Source organism: Lonchura striata, chromosome 1 (assembly GCF_046129695.1).
Source record: "Lonchura striata isolate bLonStr1 chromosome 1, bLonStr1.mat, whole genome shotgun sequence".
NCBI lineage: Eukaryota > Metazoa > Chordata > Aves > Passeriformes > Estrildidae > Lonchura > Lonchura striata.
This window is the reverse complement of record NC_134603.1, coordinates 88,705,844-88,728,521: the sequence shown is the minus strand read 5'-3', so window position 1 is coordinate 88,728,521 and position 22,678 is coordinate 88,705,844. Positions and strand designations below refer to the sequence as shown.

Here is a 22,678-nt window from a genome sequence, read left to right as displayed (position 1 = left end):
GTTCAGCTCTAGCAGGATGGCTTTGCCTGTGCCGGCCTGACCTGGAGAGCTGCTTGTGGACAAGCCAGCATCTCAGGGACCATGGAAAGAGTGCTCTTCATGGTAGCCACAATGTTTCCTTCAAGGGCTGAGCAGCTGTCTCCGTGTTCTCTGTGTTCAGCTGAGCCGCTGTCTCCATGTTCTCTGATCCTGTTCTCTTGGTTTGATGGACTCCGATGGAGTTGATGAGGCTGCAGTGAGCTGAGCCAGCCTGGGCTGTCTGGGGGTAGATCCTCTGATGTGCCAGGCTTGAGTGGTGTTGTCTGCTGGCATTTTCTACAGGGTGCTCTGCCTGTTTTAGGGAGAACCTCGGCTGTACTCTGGCATCTGGTGTGAGAGAAGGGTGAATGTGTGCAGGGACAGGGGGCAAAACTCAATTTAGCCTACAGTCTTTGGGGACAAGGGTTATCATCAATGACAGTGGGATATCATAACGAATCTCTAAAGCAATCACGCTGTGGCATTAGGTTGCTGCTAGCGCAGAGCACTGTATCAGGAGCCTGCTCTTCACTGTCACACTGAGTGCTGGATATAGGCCATCTAAAATTAGCCTCTAGCCCTAAACCTCAGTCATACACCTGAATCTTCCTACAGCTGCCTTAATGCTGCCTGCATGCAGGGTCATAACCCTTTTAGTTGTAGGAAGAACACTGACTTTTGAAACAGCTGTATCCATTTTATATCCATTCCCACATCCTGAAATATTCCTGCCTGTTCTTTTGTGCATCCATCCTTTTGTTGTCTTTTACTGTGTAAATGAAGAGATTTCAAATCAGTGCAGAGTGAGGGTGAGTAGCTCACCTGTACAGTGCAGCTGCTGTTGAAAAGCAACCTGAGTAAATGTGTTATCTCTTAAATAACGAGATGTCTAGCATGTAGGTTAAATAACAGGTAGTTCTTGATCTGCTATAGTGTTTCCAGTGACTCAGTGTTCCCCCCCCACCCCGCTGCAGTAATTACAGAAGATTGTTGCAGTTCCTGACTCAGAGGGAGGCTTCCTTCTAAGGCTTCTGGCCATGCTGAAGCTCCAGCTCTGCAGCTTTATGGAACAAATTGTGAGGGACATCATGGTAGAAGGCCTGAGGACTGCAACAAGAATAATGTGGGAATAGCGTATGTTATGAACTAGTGTAGCAAGCCATAAAAAGAGAGTTTGCTTTGGGTTTGTGGTCAGGAATTTGGTTGCCAGAATCTTGGCCATGATGTTCATATCTTTTAAAATTGTGCTTACAAGAAAGAGATTTCCAAGGTACAAATCTGATAGCTTCTCTGATAGGCTAGGCTAGGAGACTACCAAGTGTAAAAATTGAAAAGGGGTAAGTGTTCTCTGACCCAGTTTTGTTGTGGTTTTGTGGCTTTTGAAGAGAAAGCGTCTTCCTGCAGATTATGGGAGCAGAGGGCATGAGGCTTTGGGGACAGGACTGGGGATGAGCTCAGCTGTGAATAAGGTTATGAGGTGGGAGCTGCAGGGAAAGGTTCCACAAACTCCATGAGCCCCATCATTCTCCCACTAGGGAGGAATTCAGCAGGCACTGCAAATCAGTACATCAAATATGCATTGATGGTCTGCAGCTGTGTTGGCCACTCTGGCAGTCACAGAATGGCAGCAGGGATGTGCTGCTAAATGTGACCTGACAGCCCTGCCCAGAGGGTGCTCAGGGGCTGCAGGGGAGGCCAGCAGAAGAGGACCAAAGTGCTCAAGTCTCTGGTTTCTCTCATGAGCTGTCAGATCTGACAGGCACATCGACATTGGTTGGTTTCATGTTCATGCAGCCTTCACTGGTGATTCAGTTCTTGAGATTTAGTAGAACTGCATTCTTGGTGCTGCTGCAAGCAGCTGTGCACAGCTGGCCATCAGGTCTCTGCTTGTAAAATATGTGTGAAGGTTGTCTTGCCATTAGCAAAGTGTATTCAGAAGATCTGTGGAAGTTGGGCCAAGTTTCTTGGAGGTGGGGATAGATTTTTCTTGTGCCTTAAATACTGTAAATACTAAAACTCCACTGTCTGTGCTAAGGTGAGTAAAATATGCAAATAGGCTTTGCATTGTTTCAGCTTGAGCACAAGGATATTCTCTTTAATTCCCCTTTTCAAGTGTTATTGTGTAAGAATGGGGGTCTTGAGATTTTTTTTACGATTATGGTGCAGTGTTTTCAAATGCTTAGGTCAGAGCCATGCAGGCATGGAATTTCCATCTGCTGTTCATCAAAGGAGAGAAATTTCATCCCCAAGCACTGCTGTGATGTGTAGTGAAAACATGGCTCTGGTGAGCATCTCTCTGTCAAAGTGCTAGTGCACTTGGTTCACAAACATCACTTAAATGCCTCGGAGGTCTATGAAATAAATAGAAGAGCTGGATGCCAGGAAGTGGGATGCACAAAGGCTACTTCTTGTCATCATTAAGGCAATGCAAAAAAGAAGACTGCACATAAAATGCTCTTACTCATTTGGTTTTATGCTCCAGCCCCGTGTGAAGTTGCACATGCAAGCTGAAGCTCTTTCCTGGGTTTAGATGCCTTCACCATCCCTCTTGCAGCAGAGAGCCAGCTCACTATCTCAGTGACAAGTCATGGGGAAGGTGGAGTTCATGGTGCCCACCACCAGCATTACAGACTGAATGTTTGAAGTGCTTGCCTAGAAAGTGGGAATCTGTTCTTGTCTTGCACTGCCTAGGGGAGTTTCCATGCCACCAGCTGGAATAGAAAGTGGGCATGGAGGCATTCACTGGAACTGTGTGGGTGCAGTGAAGACTGAAGGATCCCATTTGGGTGGGAGGACTATGAGTCTGAAACTCATTTGAAAAGGCAAAGTATTTTATATATATATATATTTATATAATGCTCCATCACTGTGAGTTTTGTTTTTTTCTTTATTTTGATGTTAAGCAGCCTGACTGAGGTGCTTTGTGCCAGCAAGGTGAATATTCTCAGAGAACCCAGACAGTTCAGGTATATTGAGGAGGTGTGCTCTCTTTGTAAATTTTGAATGGCCTGAAGTTGAGACTGGCTCCAAGATATTGAATAGTACATTTGGGTGTGCAGGTGCTTTTACAGCTCTGAGACGTAAATTCTCAGAGCAATGGAAGTGACTGCATAGCTTGTATGAAGTTTCAGCTCTTTTTCATTTTCAGATTTCTCTTTTCAGATTGAGTTGCATCATTAATGACTGAATGGACTCTGCTGGGAAGGCTTGCCCTGACACCATGACTGCTGATGAGTCTGAAGCTGGAGGGTTAGCTCTGGAGCCTCTCCTCACGTGCAAGCTATGTCTCTGTGAATATTCCCTGGATAAGATGACCACTCTTCAGGAATGCAGCTGCATCTTTTGTACAGCGGTAAGATCTGTCAGTCCCTTTACATTACAGAAGTGGGGTAATGGAAGATGGAAAGAACTGTGAGATGGGATAGCTTATCTTGAACAAGAAGCATGTATTGCCCGAGATGACGCAGGATGCTTTTCTGAAGAGCATTTGGTGTTAGCCTGTCCTGCCTTATTTAAAAAATTTCTCTTGCCATTTTACTTTTGATAATTTGTAACTAACATAAATTCCCATAACAAGTACTAGTAAAACCCAGGAATAAAAGGGAAAAAGATGCAGTTTAAGGAGAACATCCACAGTTTGCATGCAATCACAGTATTTACTTTTTTCTGTAGCAAAACCTTGAAATATTATAGGATAGCTGTTAACTTTTCACAGAATCACAGAATAATGAGGTTGGAAGAGACCTCTAAGATCATCAAGTCCAACCTATGCCCTAACACCTTAACTAGACTATAGCACCAAGTGCCATGTCCAGTCTTTTTTTTTTTTAAACACATCCAGAGATGGTGATTCTACCACCTCCCTGGGAAGACAATTCCAGTACTTTTGTTTCCCTACTATCCTTTTCTGAGGTCTCAGGGACCTTTAAAGTCTTCAATGTAACTTTTAAGGGCAGTCAGAAAATCTAAACAAAAATGGCCCTTTGAACCTTTGCCTCTGTGCTGCAGAGATGTTGCTCAGGTCATGCATTGCCTATAGTAGTCAGTAAGGACTTTTTGGCCTGCAAATTCAGATCAAATAAAGCTGGTGGAAATGATAGAGGGAGAAGTTGAATGAGCAATAAAAGCCCTACAGATAGTAGTATTCTTTTGGTCTCTTTGTCAGCATGGGGAAAATGGACCTTGTTCTCTAGTGATAGTGACTTTGATGTACCTCACTAATGGTAACCAATGTACCTGACCTGAAAACAGGTCAGAAGTCACTGGAGGATGTTAATGTGGATTTTTTTGTTGTTTGTTTTTCATTTGTTTGCTTTGTTTAGGGTTGTTGGTTTTCTAAACTCTAGAATAAATGTACTTGATTTTATTTTTAAAAAAACAAATTGTAGATATGCATCAAGCATGTTTAAATTTTACCCTTGATTGTTTGAATTCATTAAGAAATTTGATATTTGTGAAGCTAGTGAGGGTGAGAATATCTTCATTTATGGTGAATTCAGGGTAGCTTAAACAGGATGAGAATCTAGCTGTGTATTTCAAGAAACTAGCATAAGATTAATTAATATGCATTTCAACCTGAACTTCATGGAGTTTGTTTTCCATACTGACTTGCATGAAACATTTCTCTATTTTAGTTTGTAACAAAAGTTTGAAGAACACATAACCTAAAAGGTAGATGTGAAGATACTACTTTAAATACAAAAAACCTAGAAAATTGGAGAAGTTGATACTTTTACAGTGGCCCCACTCCTATCCAAGAACTCAGTGTTCTGATTTAGTATTGTTAATGGTACCTGAACCTCAGTGCTAGCTGGGTAGAGTAACCCTTAGGGAAGCATGGGCTGCTGAGGACTGTGCCAGGCAGAGCCGGTCTCTGCACTCCAGCAGGACACTGGCCAAAGGGAGAGGTCAGGGGTAGCTGCGCAGGTTGCTGTGCCCACATGTCCCCTGTTGGTGCCACAGCTACCACCACATCCATACACTCCTTCCCTGGCCAGCGCCAGGAAGAGTGTCCACTGTGAGCTTGGTACTCCAGTGGTGTGACAGTGACACAGAGGGTGCAGTCACAGTTGTTTGGCATCTGTGCAAACTTTGCTGACTTTGACCCAAGAGCCAGCCATGAGTGAGCCTGAATGCAGCTGGGATAAGCCTCTAGACACGCTCTATTTATTTCAATGGGCATAATATGTCTCGGTTGTGTTTATGCTTCCAAGTCCAGCATTTGTCTGATTGTCTGTGTCCCAATGGCCTCCCGATGGATGTGTCTGGGCTGATGCATGCCCAGACATGTAGATCTTGCATCCTGTAACGGAGAGGATTCTGGAAGCTTCTAACCTGGCTACATGGCTCTCTTGAAACCAGAGGAGTTTCTGGGAGGCCATATGAGTTGCACTTTTGGGCAGCCTCCAAAAAGCATTATCCAGGAGCAGCTTGACACAGAGTGCTGGGACTTGCATGGTGGATTGCTTGGGGCACAGCCTGCAGCAGCTCTACTGGTGTGCCATGCCCTAAATTTTCTCTCACCCATGCCAGAACATCTAGATACCTTCACACTACACTGAAGAAATATTTTGGGGTAAGAATATCCACTGTTAGCTATGGGGCTGAGCACCAATCAATTTTGTAGTTTTTCAGCCAGCAATGCTCTCAGCTTATATAGCTTATCCTTCTGTCACTTAGGGTAATTTTATGGGTCCAGGAGTGGTATTAAACCTGAATTAGAAAAGGGCTTGACATGGACATAATAGGTTCTGCTCCAATAAGGTGAAAATTTAGTTAATTTTTTATTCTGTTACATGTGAAATGTTATTTTTTTTTTCTTCCTAATTGTAATGGTGATGCTGCAATGATTGTTTTTTCACAGTATTTGTGGCTGTGGAAATAATTGGAAATTGTTACTACTTAGGTATCTGTGGGGGTGAGGTTACATTTCCTTTCCATTTGAAGCCTGTAAAACCAAGGCATTCAAACAACTTAGAATTGTGTACAGTTGTTTTTTTTTTTTTTTTAGCTTAGAAACTCTTGCAATAAACAAAATACCCCATAAAAGCTGTGTTCTAGCCAAAGTAAGTAAACTGTGTTTTAGAATGTGTATGTTTGCATTTTGGTGGCATGTTGCTAGTCGGGCAGGAGTTTTTCAAATAACTGTAAACATTTTTGCTCTCTCTGTTCTCAGCAGAAAAAGCAGATGGCTTGCAGAACACACTTGCCATCTTACATGGTAGCTCAGCCAGGTCTGAAGAGGCATTAGCCTTGTATTTTTCAACATGTGTTGCACTTGGCATAAGATTCCACTGCAGTGTGAGATAAAGCATACATTTACACATCCCAAGAGTTTGGAGATGGCTGTAGTGTACCTAGTGACTTCATTTCATTGTGTTGGGATTTATATTAGTTTTGAATAAAAGACTGATCTCTGAAGAGAGTTGGGAAGAGATGTGAGATATATTTTACCTGTAAAAGTTTCAGAGGTCTGAACTTTACATTATTCATTTCCTATAAACCTCTGCAGAGTGCTATGCTGTGATGCACACTTTTACATATGGATATTCAGCAATATCTGTACTGCTCAATCTGCACTATTTTATGGTCCCTTTGTCACCTTTACTTGTCCCTTTCCTGAAAGGGGAGGGGGGGTCTCATCTGTTCCTGATACTGCCCATCTTGTTCCTTGTCTTCCCGCTCATCCTTGTATATTTTGGGGGGGTGGGGTGGGGAAGAATGTCCTTCTTATTAGCAGACCCTTAGGCAACTTTCTCTTCCTTGGATGTGCAACTACTCAGGTTTTTGCCCCCGTGGTGGTCATGGTGCTCACATGTGTATGTGAAATAATTATGCACTGTGTCTGTCCACACCATTATAGTGTTAAAAAATACAGTATTTTAGTACACGTTAGTGCATCTGAGTCCAAAGGAAGCTATATTAATTACTTCTTTACTGATCCACTTTCAGAATAGTACTTTGAATATTATACTTATTTATAATAAAAGTTCCTAAATGTTTGCTCTTTTCCTTCCTTCTTTGCCCAGAGAGCTCTTGCAGTGCCTCACTCAGGTAGGACTCAGGTGGGGCAGTGCCAGGAATGGACAGGCCACCCTTCCCACTTTGCCTTTGCACTGAGTGTTGCTCAGACTTTGGTGCTCATTAGACAGTCCAGAAAGTGTGCATCTAGGAGACTCCTGCCTTTTCAAAACATGGCTGAAACTGGGAAAGCAGCAGGGAGAGACAGCGAGTGGCGTGATCATGTGCATCTCGCATCCCCTGGGTAGAAGTGCTAGAGAGGGTTGTGGGACTAGCAGTAACACTGGAAATGCCAAGGGCCATGTGAAAGACTTGATGTGACTCTGTAGCCTGTAAGCAGTCGTGGAGGTGAGGTTTTAGGAGGTGGGATAAGATTGCCCTGGTAACAGTAGTGACAGTAGGGAACCAGTGCACTGCTGTTGCAGAAATGTGGTCTTAGGGGTCAGTAAAAAACCCAGCATTGGCTTTTCCCTGCATACCAATTCTTTCTGGTTTTGTCTTTCTTCTTTTCTTCCCTCCTCTTAAGCATTTCAGGTCCCCAGTGAGAGCCAGGTGAGCAATAAATGGGATTGCTTCTATTTATGTCAAGCAGCAGCTTATGTCCATCTGTTTTGTGTGTTATTTACTGGCACAGGGTTTGAGATGTCGAAGATGTGTAACAAACTGAAAACAGAAGATGCTTTCAAGTATGTTATTCTGTGTTGGCATGGGTTTATGCAGAACTAGCATGATTCACCCTTTTTTTATTTCCCAAGAAAATTCTTTGTTGAGTCTTGTACTTCTGAGAAGTGTGTGAGGCAACTGGGTTACAAAATGTGGAAAACAAATACCATGGTGATCTACCTGTTTGTAATTGTGGTGCACACAATGCAGTCCAAATGAGATTAAACTTCATGCAGCCTTAGGAGAAGGAGAAGTCAGCATGCAAGCCCAGGTAGCTTCTGTGTTGACTTGTGCTTCTACAAGTAGGCAGTGTTCCAAAGGCAGTTGGAGAACAGGATTTTCTGCTGTAGCTATGTATGACAGCAAGGCTAGGGCCAGGCATGGACTCAGAAGGCTCCTTTGCTGCTGTGGGTGGTGTGGTGCCATGGGCAGCCACCTGCCTGGGCCCTGGGGGGCCTTCAGCCTCGAAAAGAGGCTGCTGATGGCTGCTTTTACTAGAGGAGAAGAGGAAACTCTTAGAGGATAGGAGTTTCTCTGTTGGTTCTTCATCAACATGACACTCTAAGGCTCCTCTGCTTTCCTTAACCTTTTCTGTAACAGCTGTGCATTTTCCTGCCTCATTTGGGTGGCTGAATAGTGACATTTAGCCCTTAGTGCTGCGAGGTTTCAGATTGTTTGTGGAGGGGAGCACTGGGAAACTGGAAAAAGTAATGTGAGGGGTCTTCACAAAAAACATGAGCAGAAGAGTTTGAGAGCAGAGTAGACCAAGTAGGACAAGGAGAAGGCAGATGGCAAAAAGAATGGAATACCTGCTAAGTGAAACAACTGTGTATCAATAACCCACTGAAATTTAGGAGTAAGGGAATATTTGGATTTGCCATCATCTAGCCAAAACTGGGTTTTAGTATCACTTCTGTTTCTTTGTCCTCATTTTCAAGAAGGAGTTTGTTCTCTTTTTCTCCCCATCCTATGAGATACCTTCTCACACCTGCACCACAACACTCACTACCTTCTCCTCTTCCTAAATATACCTTGTTCTGCAATGCCCCACTTACTTTATATAAAGATCATCTCAGGTTGTTTTCCATTTGGAAGTGTTGACATTTGGGATTCATTTTTTCTCAGCTCGACATTTGAAATGTTTCAGAATAATTTTTTTTCAAGTTTTAAAAAAGAGAATTCCTACACCTGGTAATATTGGCACTGAACACAGAGAACTTCTGTAGTAATTTAGATGGTTTAAGAACTTCTTGCATGTATTTCTCTGCAGAGTAACACCGAAGGCAGAGTTGGGTTACCAAAAGAGTACAGATGTACCCATTGACTTTTGAGGGATACTAGAATCCAGGAAGAGGGACTGCATGTTTCTGAAGTCAGTAGAGGTGGCAGCCTCTGGATGATGGCCAAGGGAAGATGGGAGGAAGAGGGAACTAATGTTTTAATGATGCCATTGCATCGATGCAGTTGGTGTTATCTCCATTTAACCAATGAAGAAATTGATGTTAAGTGAGTTGTCAATGCCTTGAAGTGCCACAATAACTGAGCCAGACTGTGACATAAGCCTCATGCTCATGTCTGTTTTGTAGCTGTTGGTAAAACTGGGTTTGGCCTGACACGATTTTTGGCAAGAGGAATTATATTTGCAAATGGTTCAGTTTTGTAAAGGATAAGTTTGTCTGGTCCTTTTCTGTTTTGTGGTACCATTTCATGGCAACAATTACCAGGAACCTTTCCTGCTTTTTATGAAAGGCTGCCAGGATATCTTGGACCATGAGTAAATTGGTTTCAGGCTGTGTTTCTCAGCAGAATTCAGAATCACTGGTAGATATTTTGAGACAGTGCTGACGACAATATATTTCTCAGGTACATTTGAAGGATTCCATAAAAAACAGGCTTGTGGACCAAGAGGAGGCAATTATGTTTTGGTCCATTGTCATGTTTGCTTGGTGTTGACAAAATTAAGTTTTGTTAGTGATGTTATTCCTTCCCTCATACAGAACCATGAACTGACTGTATGTTCTTTGAAGCTACAGGGGCATTTTTTCACTTTCTTTCAAGCATCTTTCTTGATAAGGCTTTTATGTGGCCTGATCTTCTATCCATTTGATCTTCTGTCCATTCATTTATCACTGTATCTGGTCCTTAACAGTTAAAATAGAGATTGGGCAATATGCATATTTCATTGGAATTTTGTTTCTCACTTTAAACTGTGCCTATCATAAGTTTATCTGTAGCAAATTAAGATATTTCTATTTTTGTCTAAAAACTTTAATTGGAAGAGCCTCACTTTTTTTTCCAAGTGAAGTGCAAATGCCTCCAAGCTAATTGCTAATACACTTACTTCATCTAGTTTTAAGACTTTCTGAGAGATACTTGAGGAGTTTGAGTACCACACATTGAAAGTGACTGATCCATTTTGGTGATAGAACATGTGCAAGTGCAGATGTCACAGCAATGATGAATGTATTATTAGACATTATATAGATCTGCCATAAACACTATGAGTACTGTCTGGGGGGTGTATTTATCTTAGTATATGTTTGATTAGATACTGGATAGATCAAGGTGGTTAAATTTAGAGTTCTGACATGAACTGTCTCACCAAAATTAGTAATACTAGATTGTGTACACACTAAAGAACAGGTAACATTTCTAAAGTATAAGAAATAAATGAACATTGCATCTTACTGAATAAAAAGTACATAACCATGGCCCAGAACTAAAATAAAAACTGAATGCCTACCTATTAATCTGTTCTGAATCTTGAGACACTCTGGAATATCAACTGAAAAGTTAAGTGTTCTCTCCATATACAGTATTTCCATGCCCTGCCCCCAAATCTGGAGTTTGTAAAAAAGCCTAGGCTAAACATAACCTGAACCCCCAACAAACTGTTTTGAGAAGATCTCTGGAGGACAGATTTAACATTGTAAATAACTCCTGTGGATTTTAAGAGGAAGACCTGAGTTTTTCTTCTTTTTTTTTTTTTTTTGAAATGGAAATTGTCTTCAAGTTACATGTTTGGAGGAAAGACCTTGTTCTGGCAAGATGCCTTCAATAATTTTGTGCATTTTCACATTTAATATAGATCATGGACTAGTACTATCTGGGATATACTGTAGATCTGTTCTTCACCTTTCCATAATTGAATTAAAGACAAATACCCTTGCTTATCCTGTACCAACTGCTACACAGTGGCTGGCAGCAGTGTTGGTGACATTTGACAGGAAAATAAGCCAGTGGTTTATGTTTCTTTTTTCTTTCCAGCCCACCCTATCTATGTTTATTAATAAAGATACCTGTTCAGTTTTGTCATATTACGTATGGGGTTTCTTTTATGCTTCTGTATCCAAACTAATGAGGCTGCATTTTGGAAGCTGAACAGCTGCAGTCAGGTTGGAGAGGAGCAAGGTAATGGGACATGTCCAGGTACTTGAAATGCAGTATGTAGAGGAATGATGATTGAGATCCATCTTTTGTCTTTGATACATAAATTATCTGAAAGTGTATTTGAATAGAAACTTCAGATTTCACAGTGAAAGGGATATGGTGCTTTTATCACATCATTACCTAGCAACCTAACACTGAAGTTACACTTTGAACTCATTTTTATGTTAAAATGCAGAACTGTTATGATCCCTTTGCAGAGTAAATACATAACCAAACAGACATCTTTTTCTTTTTAAGTACATTAAAAATAACCTCTGTACAATGTACTTTGGGGAGAAAAAGGTTGAAGTTAGAGCAGCATGCTGAAGTGTTGAAATTAAAAATCTATCAATAGCCTGAACATAATTTTTCTTTCTTAGGCTCAAAGCTGACCATAGAAAGCACTTGTGTTTATTATTGAAGAAGGAATCTTTTACATTACTAGTGTGTGCATTCCTTGATTAGGCTTTTCAGTGTATTTTTAAAGATTACTCCATCATCTTTCAATGTACTCTTTCAACAAACCCCTAGCTCTAGGAGGGGAATATGTACTTGGGGAATTTGTAAGAATTTGCCTAAGTCATAATCTTTCTTACAAGTCTTGCAAGATAAAAAGAAAAAGAAACGCATATATGTTGCATGATAATTTGATCCAGGTATGTTATAGGCCTTAACTTCCTAGATACTCATGAGTAGCATTTTGTGAAGCAAGTAACTGGATATTGGATATTGATCTTATTAAACAGAAGAAGGTGATGGCCTGAAAGACAAAACCAGCATAAGAGGAAAAAATCTTGCCCCAAAACGCTTAGACAACAAATTATTGAAAAAAAAAGTCATTATATGTTATGAATCTCAGGCAGGGAAAAAAAACAAACTTGTTCCTCTTTTGACTGAAGTTGTCAGTAGTCCAGCAGGAGCAAAACGTGCTTTGCAAAGCTGGATCAGCAACGAGACATTCTGTTAGGTGTACTGAGTTTTACTAGTGGAATTATATTATAACATTTGAATTGATCTCTCTTGCTTGAATGCCTCAGGATTTTATTATGTTTCCCAGGACACAGATATGTACATGATATAGTTGCTCAGTGGGGAAAATCCAGGTTAACTGATTAGAGCACACTTGCAGGTATGGGAATTAAAACTACTTGAGTTGATGTCTGCTTTTTGTTTGAGGGTTGAACACAATGGAATCAAACCTCCAGTGTGTGATCTGTAGTCAGCAGGATTCTAACCCGTTCAGCAAGACCTTGGTCAATTTTTAGTTTGTTGTCTCAACCATTCTGCTTTGGCTGCATGACACATTCATGGAAACTGCTGGCTCTGGCCATGGAAAGTAAGAGGATGGCATTAATATCATCGTAAGCCACAGATCCCATCTTGAGGCCACTCCAGCCACTGACTGCTCTCCATGCTCAAAAGTCACTGCACTTCAAGAAATTGGTGAGAAGAGTGTAGTCCAGGGTGTTGAGATCTCATGATTTATTTGATGTCAAGATTCAGACTTTTTCAGGCAATGCTTTGTATCACAGAAGGCAGAGCATCTTGATTTTCCCTTAACTTTGAAGAGCAATTAAGTAGCATATGTAGTGTGTGCAGTTTTCCTGAGACACTGCTGATTTTTGTAGACAAAATGCACAAAAAATCTTGCCATTTGATGTCTGTAATAATGTATCCTCTAAAGTGTGGGAGGACACACTACTGAGAAGGTCAGACATGATTCACTATACAGACGTGGAAACATCTTTTCATCATGTTTTTGACTTGCATCTTTTCAGATACTCTTAGTTGTCACTTCTCAAGTAATCACCTAGATTAGTAGCTGAGCTGTAAATAATGGTAAAACCCCTCTGAAAACAGTTTCTCTGCAAAGTGAAGGCATATTTTAAAATTTCAGTGATTTTCCAGTGTGTCTCCTTTGGTGCTAAGAGGGAACAAGAAATTCACATCTTCATTCATGTGCATACTTTGGTAAAAAGCCTAATCCTTGAGCAATAAGTATTAAATGCTTCCTTCGAGTTTCCTAGCAACTTGAAGCCCTTCTTGTATTGCACCCAAAGCACCTTCTCTAAGTACAAAAAGTCATGACCAAAGATTTCATATCATAGATATGAAAATGATTTAACAGGGAGATTTTCTGGGAAATACTTGAAGAGCCATGGCACTGCACAGCCCAATTACAAAATCTTTCCAAGCAGAAAACATAGCAACATCTAAAAGAACCACAGAAGGTTTGGTTGCCCACTTAGATTCACCTACAACCAAGCAGTGGGTTAGAAGAGAAGAAGAATCCAGATCATTAGCGATCCTCAGAAACCTCTGTTCTCCTGGTTGATACCCCTAATGACTTAGATACTCCATATGTAAAATTATTGCAAAATCTATACTGTGGATCGAAGCTCCTTGAGAGCTTCATGCCCATCCTTGTACGGAAGCGTAATTGTCAGCACTCTGAGCTCCTGTCCTGAGAGTCTAAATTAAGAACAAGCCTCTGGGCTGCTGCTGGCCCTGCAGTAACTTTGCAGGCTTTGTCCTCCCTCTGTAGCCTCCTGACCTGAGCTGCCCCCAGAATACAAATCCACTGTACCTGCTGTCAAAACAAATTACTAAGTATCAGGCGGCGCTGCAGAGGAGACAGAAGCCAGGATCTTAGCAAAAGTAAAAGGTTGCTCTCTCATGCTTGCTGAGGAATTAAGGCAACCTAAATGCTTTGGCGGGAAAGAAGCATTTGCCCTTCACCAATGCTGCCCTGAGACTTGATCCAGAAAGCAATCAGGTCTCCCATGAGGAGATGAAGTGGGATGTAGGGAGGTTCTGCCCATGTATCTATAAAGTGCACTCAACACACTGCAGCATGTGCAGGCCTTGGAGAAGGGACTCTGAGGGCAGAATTTTCTGTTTATATTATTTGTGGAAGGGGGCTGTGTACAGGTACAAAACAGGGAGAAAATCTGTGCAGGGAGTGAGTACTTGCTGCCCCATTTCTCCTGTGATATGTGCTGAAGCATATATGTGGGCAATGCTCAGTGTTTAATGAGTACGGAGCTGCAGGACAAGGTCACCCACAGCCTCCATCTGCACCAGTGGTGGCACTGGGAGCTACTCTGGGCTCTGGGCTTGCTTTTCCTGGGCTTTCCCTGTGTCGCCTGCTGCCACTGCCCAGACCATGGTGGCAGATGAGGGCATGGCCCTGGCAGCTCCAGTGTCACCAGGAGCCCACTCCCAGGCTCCACTGTGCTTCCATACCTGCTTCTGTTTGCTGCTCACTACTCTGTGAGGGAGCTGCTGTGCCAGGGGTGATTTGATCCCGTGAGTAAACTGACTTTGTAAAAGCACTGTGCCTGGGTGCCTTTGGGAGGAATGAGTGAGAAGATGGGCCAGGGCACTGAGACTGCTGTTGGAATAATAGAAGAATAACTCCTGATTACATCTGGGCTGATAATCCCTAGGGAGCTAACACTGCCTTCAGTATTAGCTGAATCATGACTGACATGAGATATCTTTTGCTTTTCACCTGTGAGTATCTCCCTTGTCTCCTACGAGCTACCTGCACCATCAATGCCTTACAACCTGCTCTGCTGCTTTCCTATAGGGGTGCATGTTGGACCTGAATACATTACTTCTTAATGAGATACACATTTAAAGCTTACCAGTTAGGTTATATACCAATGTTCTTGTAAGAGAATACACTTCAAATATTTACAAATCAAAAGTAAGTTAATTTAAAATGCCACTAAGTTAAGATTATTCTACTTGCTTGAGCTAATATCTTTATAGCTCATCAGAATTAAGCAAAATGTGGATGTGGAGATTTCAGTAGGGAGACAGACAGAATAATAAGGAAATCTAATTTCCATTTGTAAGGGTCCTAATTTTCCTGATGGTTTAGAGAGAATCAGTTTTCCAATCAAAAATACAAATGAGGAAATTTCTTTAATCAGACCACAATATGCAAGGCCTTCTCAGAATAGTCCAGACTAACACAGACTTGAATATTACATGCCTATAAATAATAAACCAACGTTTTTTGAAGAGTCTAAGGCTGCCATACACAGAAGGGCTGCGATTTCCCCATCACTCATCTATTAGCTTTTGAACTCAGTGCCTCTTCAAAAAGTTGGCGGAGAGACAGAGGTCTCAAAACCATATTTCACTTGGACATATTTCTTGAAAATTGATGAGACAATAAGGAAGAAATCAGCAGTATTGGGGAGGAGGTTTGTATGTGGGAATGAAAGATAAAACTGTAGGGAAAAAGCTGCATTAGTCCTACTTTTAATAACATATGTTTATTTTCATTTACAGTAAACTATGCAAGCTGATACCAAAATCTGTTAGAAGTCCATACTTTGTTGTTCTGTTAATGGTGACTTGCAATTTATTGTATTCTTTGCCATTATTTTGTGGAGACTGTTGGTTCATTTTATGTGAATTGACCTTACTTATCTGGGCAGTTTGGAGTTCAAGCACTGTTCTTTGGTCCATTGCATGAGTTTTGTGCCATGATTTTACTGAAGACTCTATAATACGTGTTATAAAGACAAGTTGAATATATTTGAAACTGGCATGCCAGATAAATTGTGAGAACAGAGAACTTAGAGGGGAAGCCTGCTGTTTTTGTAATGCAACAATCTGGAAACATTCATAAAGTGGCCTCCATGCTAGAAATAGACCTTGGATACAGTAGAGGCTGTATGGAATTATGGAAATTATTTGAACTGTGGGAGGGGTGGGGTTGAGGGGGAGGAAAAACTGGTAGCTGCACATCTTCCAGGGCAGATTATAGCCTCCCAACAAGGTGCTAAACCCCTTTCCTCTTTTGTGCAGCTGAGAACAGTGTCTTTTTTGTAAATGGGTTCTCCTACATCGGTGACTGTTGTCTGAGAGTTTGAATTGAGAACACAGGAGGAAAAACAAAGGCACAAAGCCTGTTTAATTAGGATAAAAAATACTCACCCCTGCCAAATCCTCCAATCCCAGTTTAGCAGAGTGTAGGGGTTGTTAGGGCTGAAAGGTCTGACTTGCTGACTTAGGTAAATGCAGTGCTTAGCAGATGAAGTCATGCATAATTAATTGTTCTTTGTTGCATTCTTTCCAATGTAATGACTTGTAGCATTCACGCTTATAGTAATTGATGTTTGCTGTGTGCTGGAGCTTCAGGACAGCCAATTAAGGTGGTGAAGGTGGGAACTGCACAGCATCTCTGACATCTGGCTGTTACCAACATGTGGGCTATAACTTTTTTTTTTCTTTTCTTTGCTTGTTTCTAGTGTCTAAAACAGTACATGAAGCTGGCAATTCAAGAAGGTTGTGGCTCCCCCATCACATGTCCAGACATGGTATGCTTGAACCATGGGACCCTACAAGAAGCAGAGGTATCTATACTTCTCATACTTCTTTCTTTCTCTCTCTCTCTCTCTTTTTTTCTTTTTCAATGTATATCCCCCATATTTCTTTATCTGCATAGTAATAAATATAAATCATACAATTTTCCCTCCCTTTAATTACCTTTTATGAGCTTTTGGCAGGAGGCCTGACTGACAAGAGGTGATAGAAACAAACAGATGTTTTTCAAGGCTTTGCTCCTTTTTCCCTCCCTCCATGCCTTGGGGGAGAAGTTCCTTTGGCATCTGGATAGCCTCTGAATTACCCATGATGGTGACTTAACCAGAATACCAGAATTGCTGAGTCTCCATTAGACTGTCAGTTCAGTCAGATTTGATTTGGATGCAAACACTGAAATTCTTGCATCTTTCTTAAGAGCAAGAACTCAGATTTATGGTATGCAAGGCCAGAATTTCCTTGTGTATGTCGATCTTGGGCTGCAGCAACCAATTTGCAGTCCAGTATAATCATGCAGGGCTGTATAATTCTATGGAAAGAAAGGTACCTACACAATACCAGGTAGAAGTAGATCTTAAGAGATATGGAAGGTGTCTCTTGGGATACACCCAAGGGATGCTTGCCTGCCTACTTTGTGAGGCAGGAATGTCCCTGCTGGGCCTGAGAATAGAAGTAGGACAAAAAAAGCCAAAAACCCAACCAAACAGAAAAAATAAAATGCCTAAGGATTTTTGATTGGTTTTGGTGTATTTGGTGCATTCTCTCAGCATGTGAGGAATAAAATCAAGGAAAATTAGATCTCCATCCTCAAACTGAAGAAGAGAAGTTTGTCTTGAGCCCTGTGCACACAGATGCCATAACTGTGGCAGAAATATATAATCCTATTCAAATGCCATCAGTGACAGTGTGACTCCTGATACCAAAAATGACTTTTTCTCCAGAAAAAATCTGGATGTGCTCTCTAGCATACATTTGAAATGTTATGCTGAGTTGAATCAGGTCATGGGACTTTCAGCTATGTTTGTTATGGCATGCAGGCATATGGTGGAGCCTTTTTCTTGGCTGAATCCAGCTGTAAAGTATCCAGCTGTTTCCCTTTCTCCCCTTTCTGCAAAGATACAGAGAGGGTGTAGCGATGTTCTGCAACCCATTGCACCAGATTGGAGGCATCTAGCCTTTATTGAAAATTTATTTTTAAAGGAAAATTACCAAATAACCGAAGAATTCTGTTCTGTTCAACCAGGGTTATAATGCTATAGGAATTAAGAAAGATGCCCCTTAGTAAAGGACACTCCAGGGGTATTTAATAATGGACCACTGACCTAATCCTTTTTTGGGCTGACAGCAGAATGATAAACAGCCCAAATGTGCATCAGTGTCCTGTGGATGACTGAATGTTCTGACACTCCCTTTTGGCAATGTTCTTGAAACACAAGCCTTCTGCTTGAATAGCAAACAAATCCCCAACCTGGTTAACAGTAATGACAGAAAGAATAGACTGACTCCATTTACAGTCCAAAAGAACAGTATGTAAACTACAGATTTATGTATGAACACTCTCTATTATTTTTTTTCCTCTAAAATAAGGACTGTTCTTTGTGAAAATGTGGCCTTTGAAAGCTGTTTCTTAAAAAACCTTATCAAATGATACAGAATGTGCTTAACTAGGGTTATTGTTTGCCATGGAAGTACTATTTAGAGTTACAGTTTATTCCTTACACTCTCAAACTCCTGGTGTAAAAGTAGGAGGCTCCTCACCTCTGGGGGGTCTGGATTTTTTGTCTCTGGCTTCTGTCAGGACAAGGTTCCTCACCGGGACCATGGTATGAGGAATGACATGTTGCCTGTACTGTGGGGAGAAACAAAAATAAAAGGTCTTTTTTATCTTCTCTAAGATAGCATCAAGTGTTTTGAAAAGGTGTATTTTTCATGTCATGTTCATTTCAGACTATGCTGTGACTGCTGTTCATCAGATACTGTTACAATTTGGAGAAAAAAATAACAGTTCAAACTGTCTTTGTCATGGACATGTTGCTGAATTGGGTCCTATACTTTGACAAAATGCATCACTTTATGTTAGCTAAAGCAGTTGCTTTGTTTGCTTTTTGAAATGCCTTTTACCATAGCCTGCGTAAGGGAGAATAAAGGTCATTATTTTAGACATAATTTGAAGCCTCTTCATTGACTTCAGTTTTAGATTGAGCTTTCTTCAATAAGGAAACTGAGCAATTAATAACAAAGCTTATAAGCATATATAACCCAGTATAGCTATGAAAATTCCTCTTCTTCTCCCTCTTGAGTTCCTTATTGAGGGTATGTAGCATTCCTTCAGTGCTTTCCAGTGACCTGTTTGTCTTCATTTAGACAAATCAGAATTAAGTCCTGTTTATTTTCTCAGTAAAATTCTTAAGAGTTTGTCTAGTTTGGTCCTAAATTACTAGAACCTTTTCAAAGCTCTTGCTTGTTTCTGATTTGTGTTCTTCTTCAGTTGCTTTTGGGGAAGGGAGGGAGGGAAAAACTGGTTAACAATTTAAACACAGAATAGAATTTCTTCTTGTATGTCTCATGAAGAAATGAGCAAATGTGAATAGTAGGAATGTGTTTCTCTAAAACAGTTGAATATTTCATCAGTGCTTGGGGAATAAACTGCTTATTCACAGAGTATAGGAGATGTTGGGAATTAAGACTTTACTTTCTGAGATCCCTCTAGACCTCAGAAAAAAATGTTGAAGGTTTTTATTCTTAAAATTCATAAAGTGAAAAGTCATTTAAACTAGAAAAATGTACTTTTCAGTACTTTGAAAATATGTTTTCTGAAACCCCTCTGGTTTGGTTTGGGTTTCTTTTTCCTTCAACAAAATCTAGTTGAAACTGGTTTATTTCCCAGTAGTTTTTGTGTTTTGACAAATAGTGCATTCAAACAGAAGGAACTGTTCCACTGAAGTGCTTGAAATCAAGTGCAATCCTAGGTCACATCTTGACCTGTTACATCTAGATAGCAGCTGCTGTAGTATATCTGCCTTGTAGCAGAAGTAAATGAGGGGTGGTGGTGGCAAGGCAATGGTTTTGGCTACAGACTCTTTTTCAAATAGCTGGTTACCCAAAACAGGGGAAGTTCCAAAGCAATCTTGTTAAACAAAATGTTTGCCCTTTCAAGCTCCAGTGGCACAATAAACAAAGATTACTTGGATTCTTTCCTGGAAGCAGAAGGTAGAAGGAACATCTTATGTTAATATAGTTCTCTTTAAACACGCAGACTTATTCTGGCTAGAATATTCCTGTCTCTCTTGGGAACTTGCTCCATTGATTTAATTGGACCAGTTAATATCCCTAATCTAAATAAGGGGTAATTTATCATGGTTTGAAATTATTTCACTTGGTGTGAATCCAGTCACCAGTGTAAGCTATGAATCAGAGTAAATCTCGACTGCATACAGGGATTTCTACTGTAATGCCCACTTGGATAATATCTATGCATTGTGCTTTGCTGTTTCTGATTCCTGTATTGTTCTAAGGTTTATAACATCGATGCAGTGATCCATATATACATAATCTGATTTGGATTAAAACTGTGCAGCAATCGGTAAAGGAGGCACTGATTTGGGTTCTTAAATTTGTCCAGAATTACCCCTTTGCATGCTGCGCAGATTCTGCTTGTTATCCCTCTGTCTGTGTAAATCCGTGATCCACACCAGTTCTAGCCTGACAGAGGGTTGTCAGCACTCTGTAAAGCCATGCTGAAATAGGACAGTAACCCAGATCTTAGAATTCTTAATTGTGTTATAGTCCATATGTAGCCAAACACAAAATCCCACTGGGACTCGGTCTAAAATATCAGTTTGATTTTTAATTTCAAAATTGGTTTACGTTTTGCTGCAGACGAGATTGAAATGGTAAAATGAGAAGGAATGTGAGAAAATGTTGCAGGCTGACCTGTCTTTTTTAGGATCAAAATAAAAATTTTTGTTGTTCATATTTACTTGTTTTTAAATAAGGCCTAGGGGAGCAAGTGAGAGAGCCTTAATTTTGTTTTTATTTGTCGCTAAATAAGAGAAGAGCTCTTTAATGGAGAACATGAATAATTTAGTATTTCATTATGACTCTGGTGAGCATGGTAGCTTGATAAAGAAAGTTGTGGGTGTAATTTCTAACAGCATAGAGACTGAGCTCCCATACCCCTTTCAAAAGCAAGCCAGAGCCCCTGTTGGAACTGTTTTACACTGCTTGCAAAAGAAGACACTGCCTCTGTGAGTGGGGCTTTGGCAGAGGTGGGCACTGCCACCCTGCCAGTGCAGGATCTGCCCTTGCTGCCTGTCAGCTGAAGTGAGAAAGGGAGAAGCTTTTGTCCTGCTGAACTTCCCTCCCTTGACATTATCAAGGTTTGATTCATATGGGTGTGAAAGGAAGTAAGATCTATTCAATTTGCTTGGTTGCCTCCTTGCATCTCTCTTGAAAGTTCAAGAATAGGTGGAGTAGTGATTTTTCCTTTCCGCTGTGGTAGCCAGTTTTTAAAAACAGGGGAGTTGTTCTTCCTTGGGTCCTGGTTACTACACTGCCTGGAAGAGTTTGCTGCTGTGTACACAGAACAAAATTATTTTGAACTCTTTCAATTTTCTTCCTTAGCTCTTTTGTCTCATGTAGTAGCAGGGACCCTAGTTATTGTGACACATTCCATGACATGATCTTTTTGGATGCTTGACAAGGATCCAGCTGAAGCCTTTGTGGTAGTAGGCCTTCAAAATTTTGCTTTTGTCCATCAGTATTTTTACTTCAGGTGAATGCTGCTGTTCTTAGCAATAGCTCTTGTGTGTTCTTGTGCTGTTCAGAAAGAGTATTTTAACTGCAGATGTTGCTTACAGGGTTTGAGAAATCAGAAAACTTATTTCAACTCCTAACAGCCTAATAAGACTCAAATCAAGATATTTTCAGGAGAAGAGAGTTTAGCCTGTATTTTTTTTATTAAAACCCCCAGTGTTAAAAAAAAAAAACAAACCCAAAAAATCCCGAAAAGTTAACCAAACTGTCCTCTAGCATTTCTTCCTATATAGAATAATTTCATAGCATAAAATAAGAAAAGCCTGTTTTCTGGTATGCTCATGGTCTTTGGCTTTTTGCCATCTGCTGGGTTACTGGTTTGCTGCATCCCCAGATTTACATACCCTGACCAGCCCAGAGATATGAGTGTGCAGGAGAGTAGGTGTATGGAATGGACAGACACCCAGAAGTTGTCTGGAAATGTACCTTTAGACTGATGCCAAGTAGGAGGAGATAAACACCTAATCCCCTTATTGTACTTATGACTGTCCATCTTGATTAGGTGTAAATGAGATTAAAAGTCCCCTGAGGAAAGGATTTGCTGTTTTTTTATAGGGGCCTGATATTAATGTTTGTTTTGTGTTTTGTTTTGGTTTTTTTTTTCAATTAAGTTTGCACATACAGCTTTCATGTGGCACTGAATTCAAGCAGCAGGAATTTTTGCATTGTTTTCCTCATGCCTAAAGATTTTTAATCTGTGAGAGGCTTTGGCTCAGCACCTCTCAGGCTGACCCATGTGCAGGTGCCCTCAGGACCTGGTGTTTCCATGCCTGTGGGAGTCAGTGGCACAGGTGATGGGCTGCACACAGCAGGGGGAAGCTGAGCTGTGAAGAGGATATGTAGGAAAAAGAGTGGAGCTGAGTGAAGCCAGTGGGGAAAGCTGGCATGGTAAGCTGAAGTTTTCCCCAGGAGAATAGGAAACTTTCAGCATTGCCTCTGCTTCCTGTTGAGATCTGCGTTAAGATGCATAACTCTGTTCCCACTGTAATCAAAAAGGCTAATTTTTAATACATGGGAAATTCTGGGCTCAGTAGAACGGTTTTTGAAAAAACTGTTTGTTAGAAGTAAAAGCAAATACAGAAGAACCTTGGCCAACTGAACAATTCAGTCAAGTGGCTCTTACAGCATTGAGACTCACTCTTTTAATTTGTTGTAATGAAGGAAAATTTAAAATAGCTGCCAGTGCTCACCAAGCTAGAGAAATGCAGATGACTCTTTTCACTTTACAAACTATTTTTATGTGAAGCTGCCCTGGGGAGGAGAGGGCAAAACTGAAATGATATGTCATTGCTGAAATTGCTAAACTTCATTCTTTTTACCCATTTGATTTAAATTTTTTTTTGTGTTTTCCAAGAGTGTTTCAGCTGACTTCTGATGAACAGGTGAAGAG

The 22,678-nt window shown here is 40.8% G+C and overlaps 1 protein-coding gene across 2 annotated transcripts in view; it reads left to right on the top strand.

Moving 5' to 3' along the window:
* RNF144B (ring finger protein 144B) overlaps positions 1-22,678 on the top strand; it is a 49,207-nt gene that overhangs the window by 14,392 nt on the left and 12,137 nt on the right. For both annotated transcript variants that reach the window (XM_021553420.3, XM_021553414.3), the window contains exons 2-3: positions 3,181-3,370; positions 16,401-16,505. In XM_021553420.3, coding sequence (XP_021409095.1) covers positions 3,206-3,370; positions 16,401-16,505 — 270 coding nt within the window. In that variant the 5' untranslated portion in view covers positions 3,181-3,205. The remainder of the gene's footprint in view (positions 1-3,180; positions 3,371-16,400; positions 16,506-22,678) is intronic.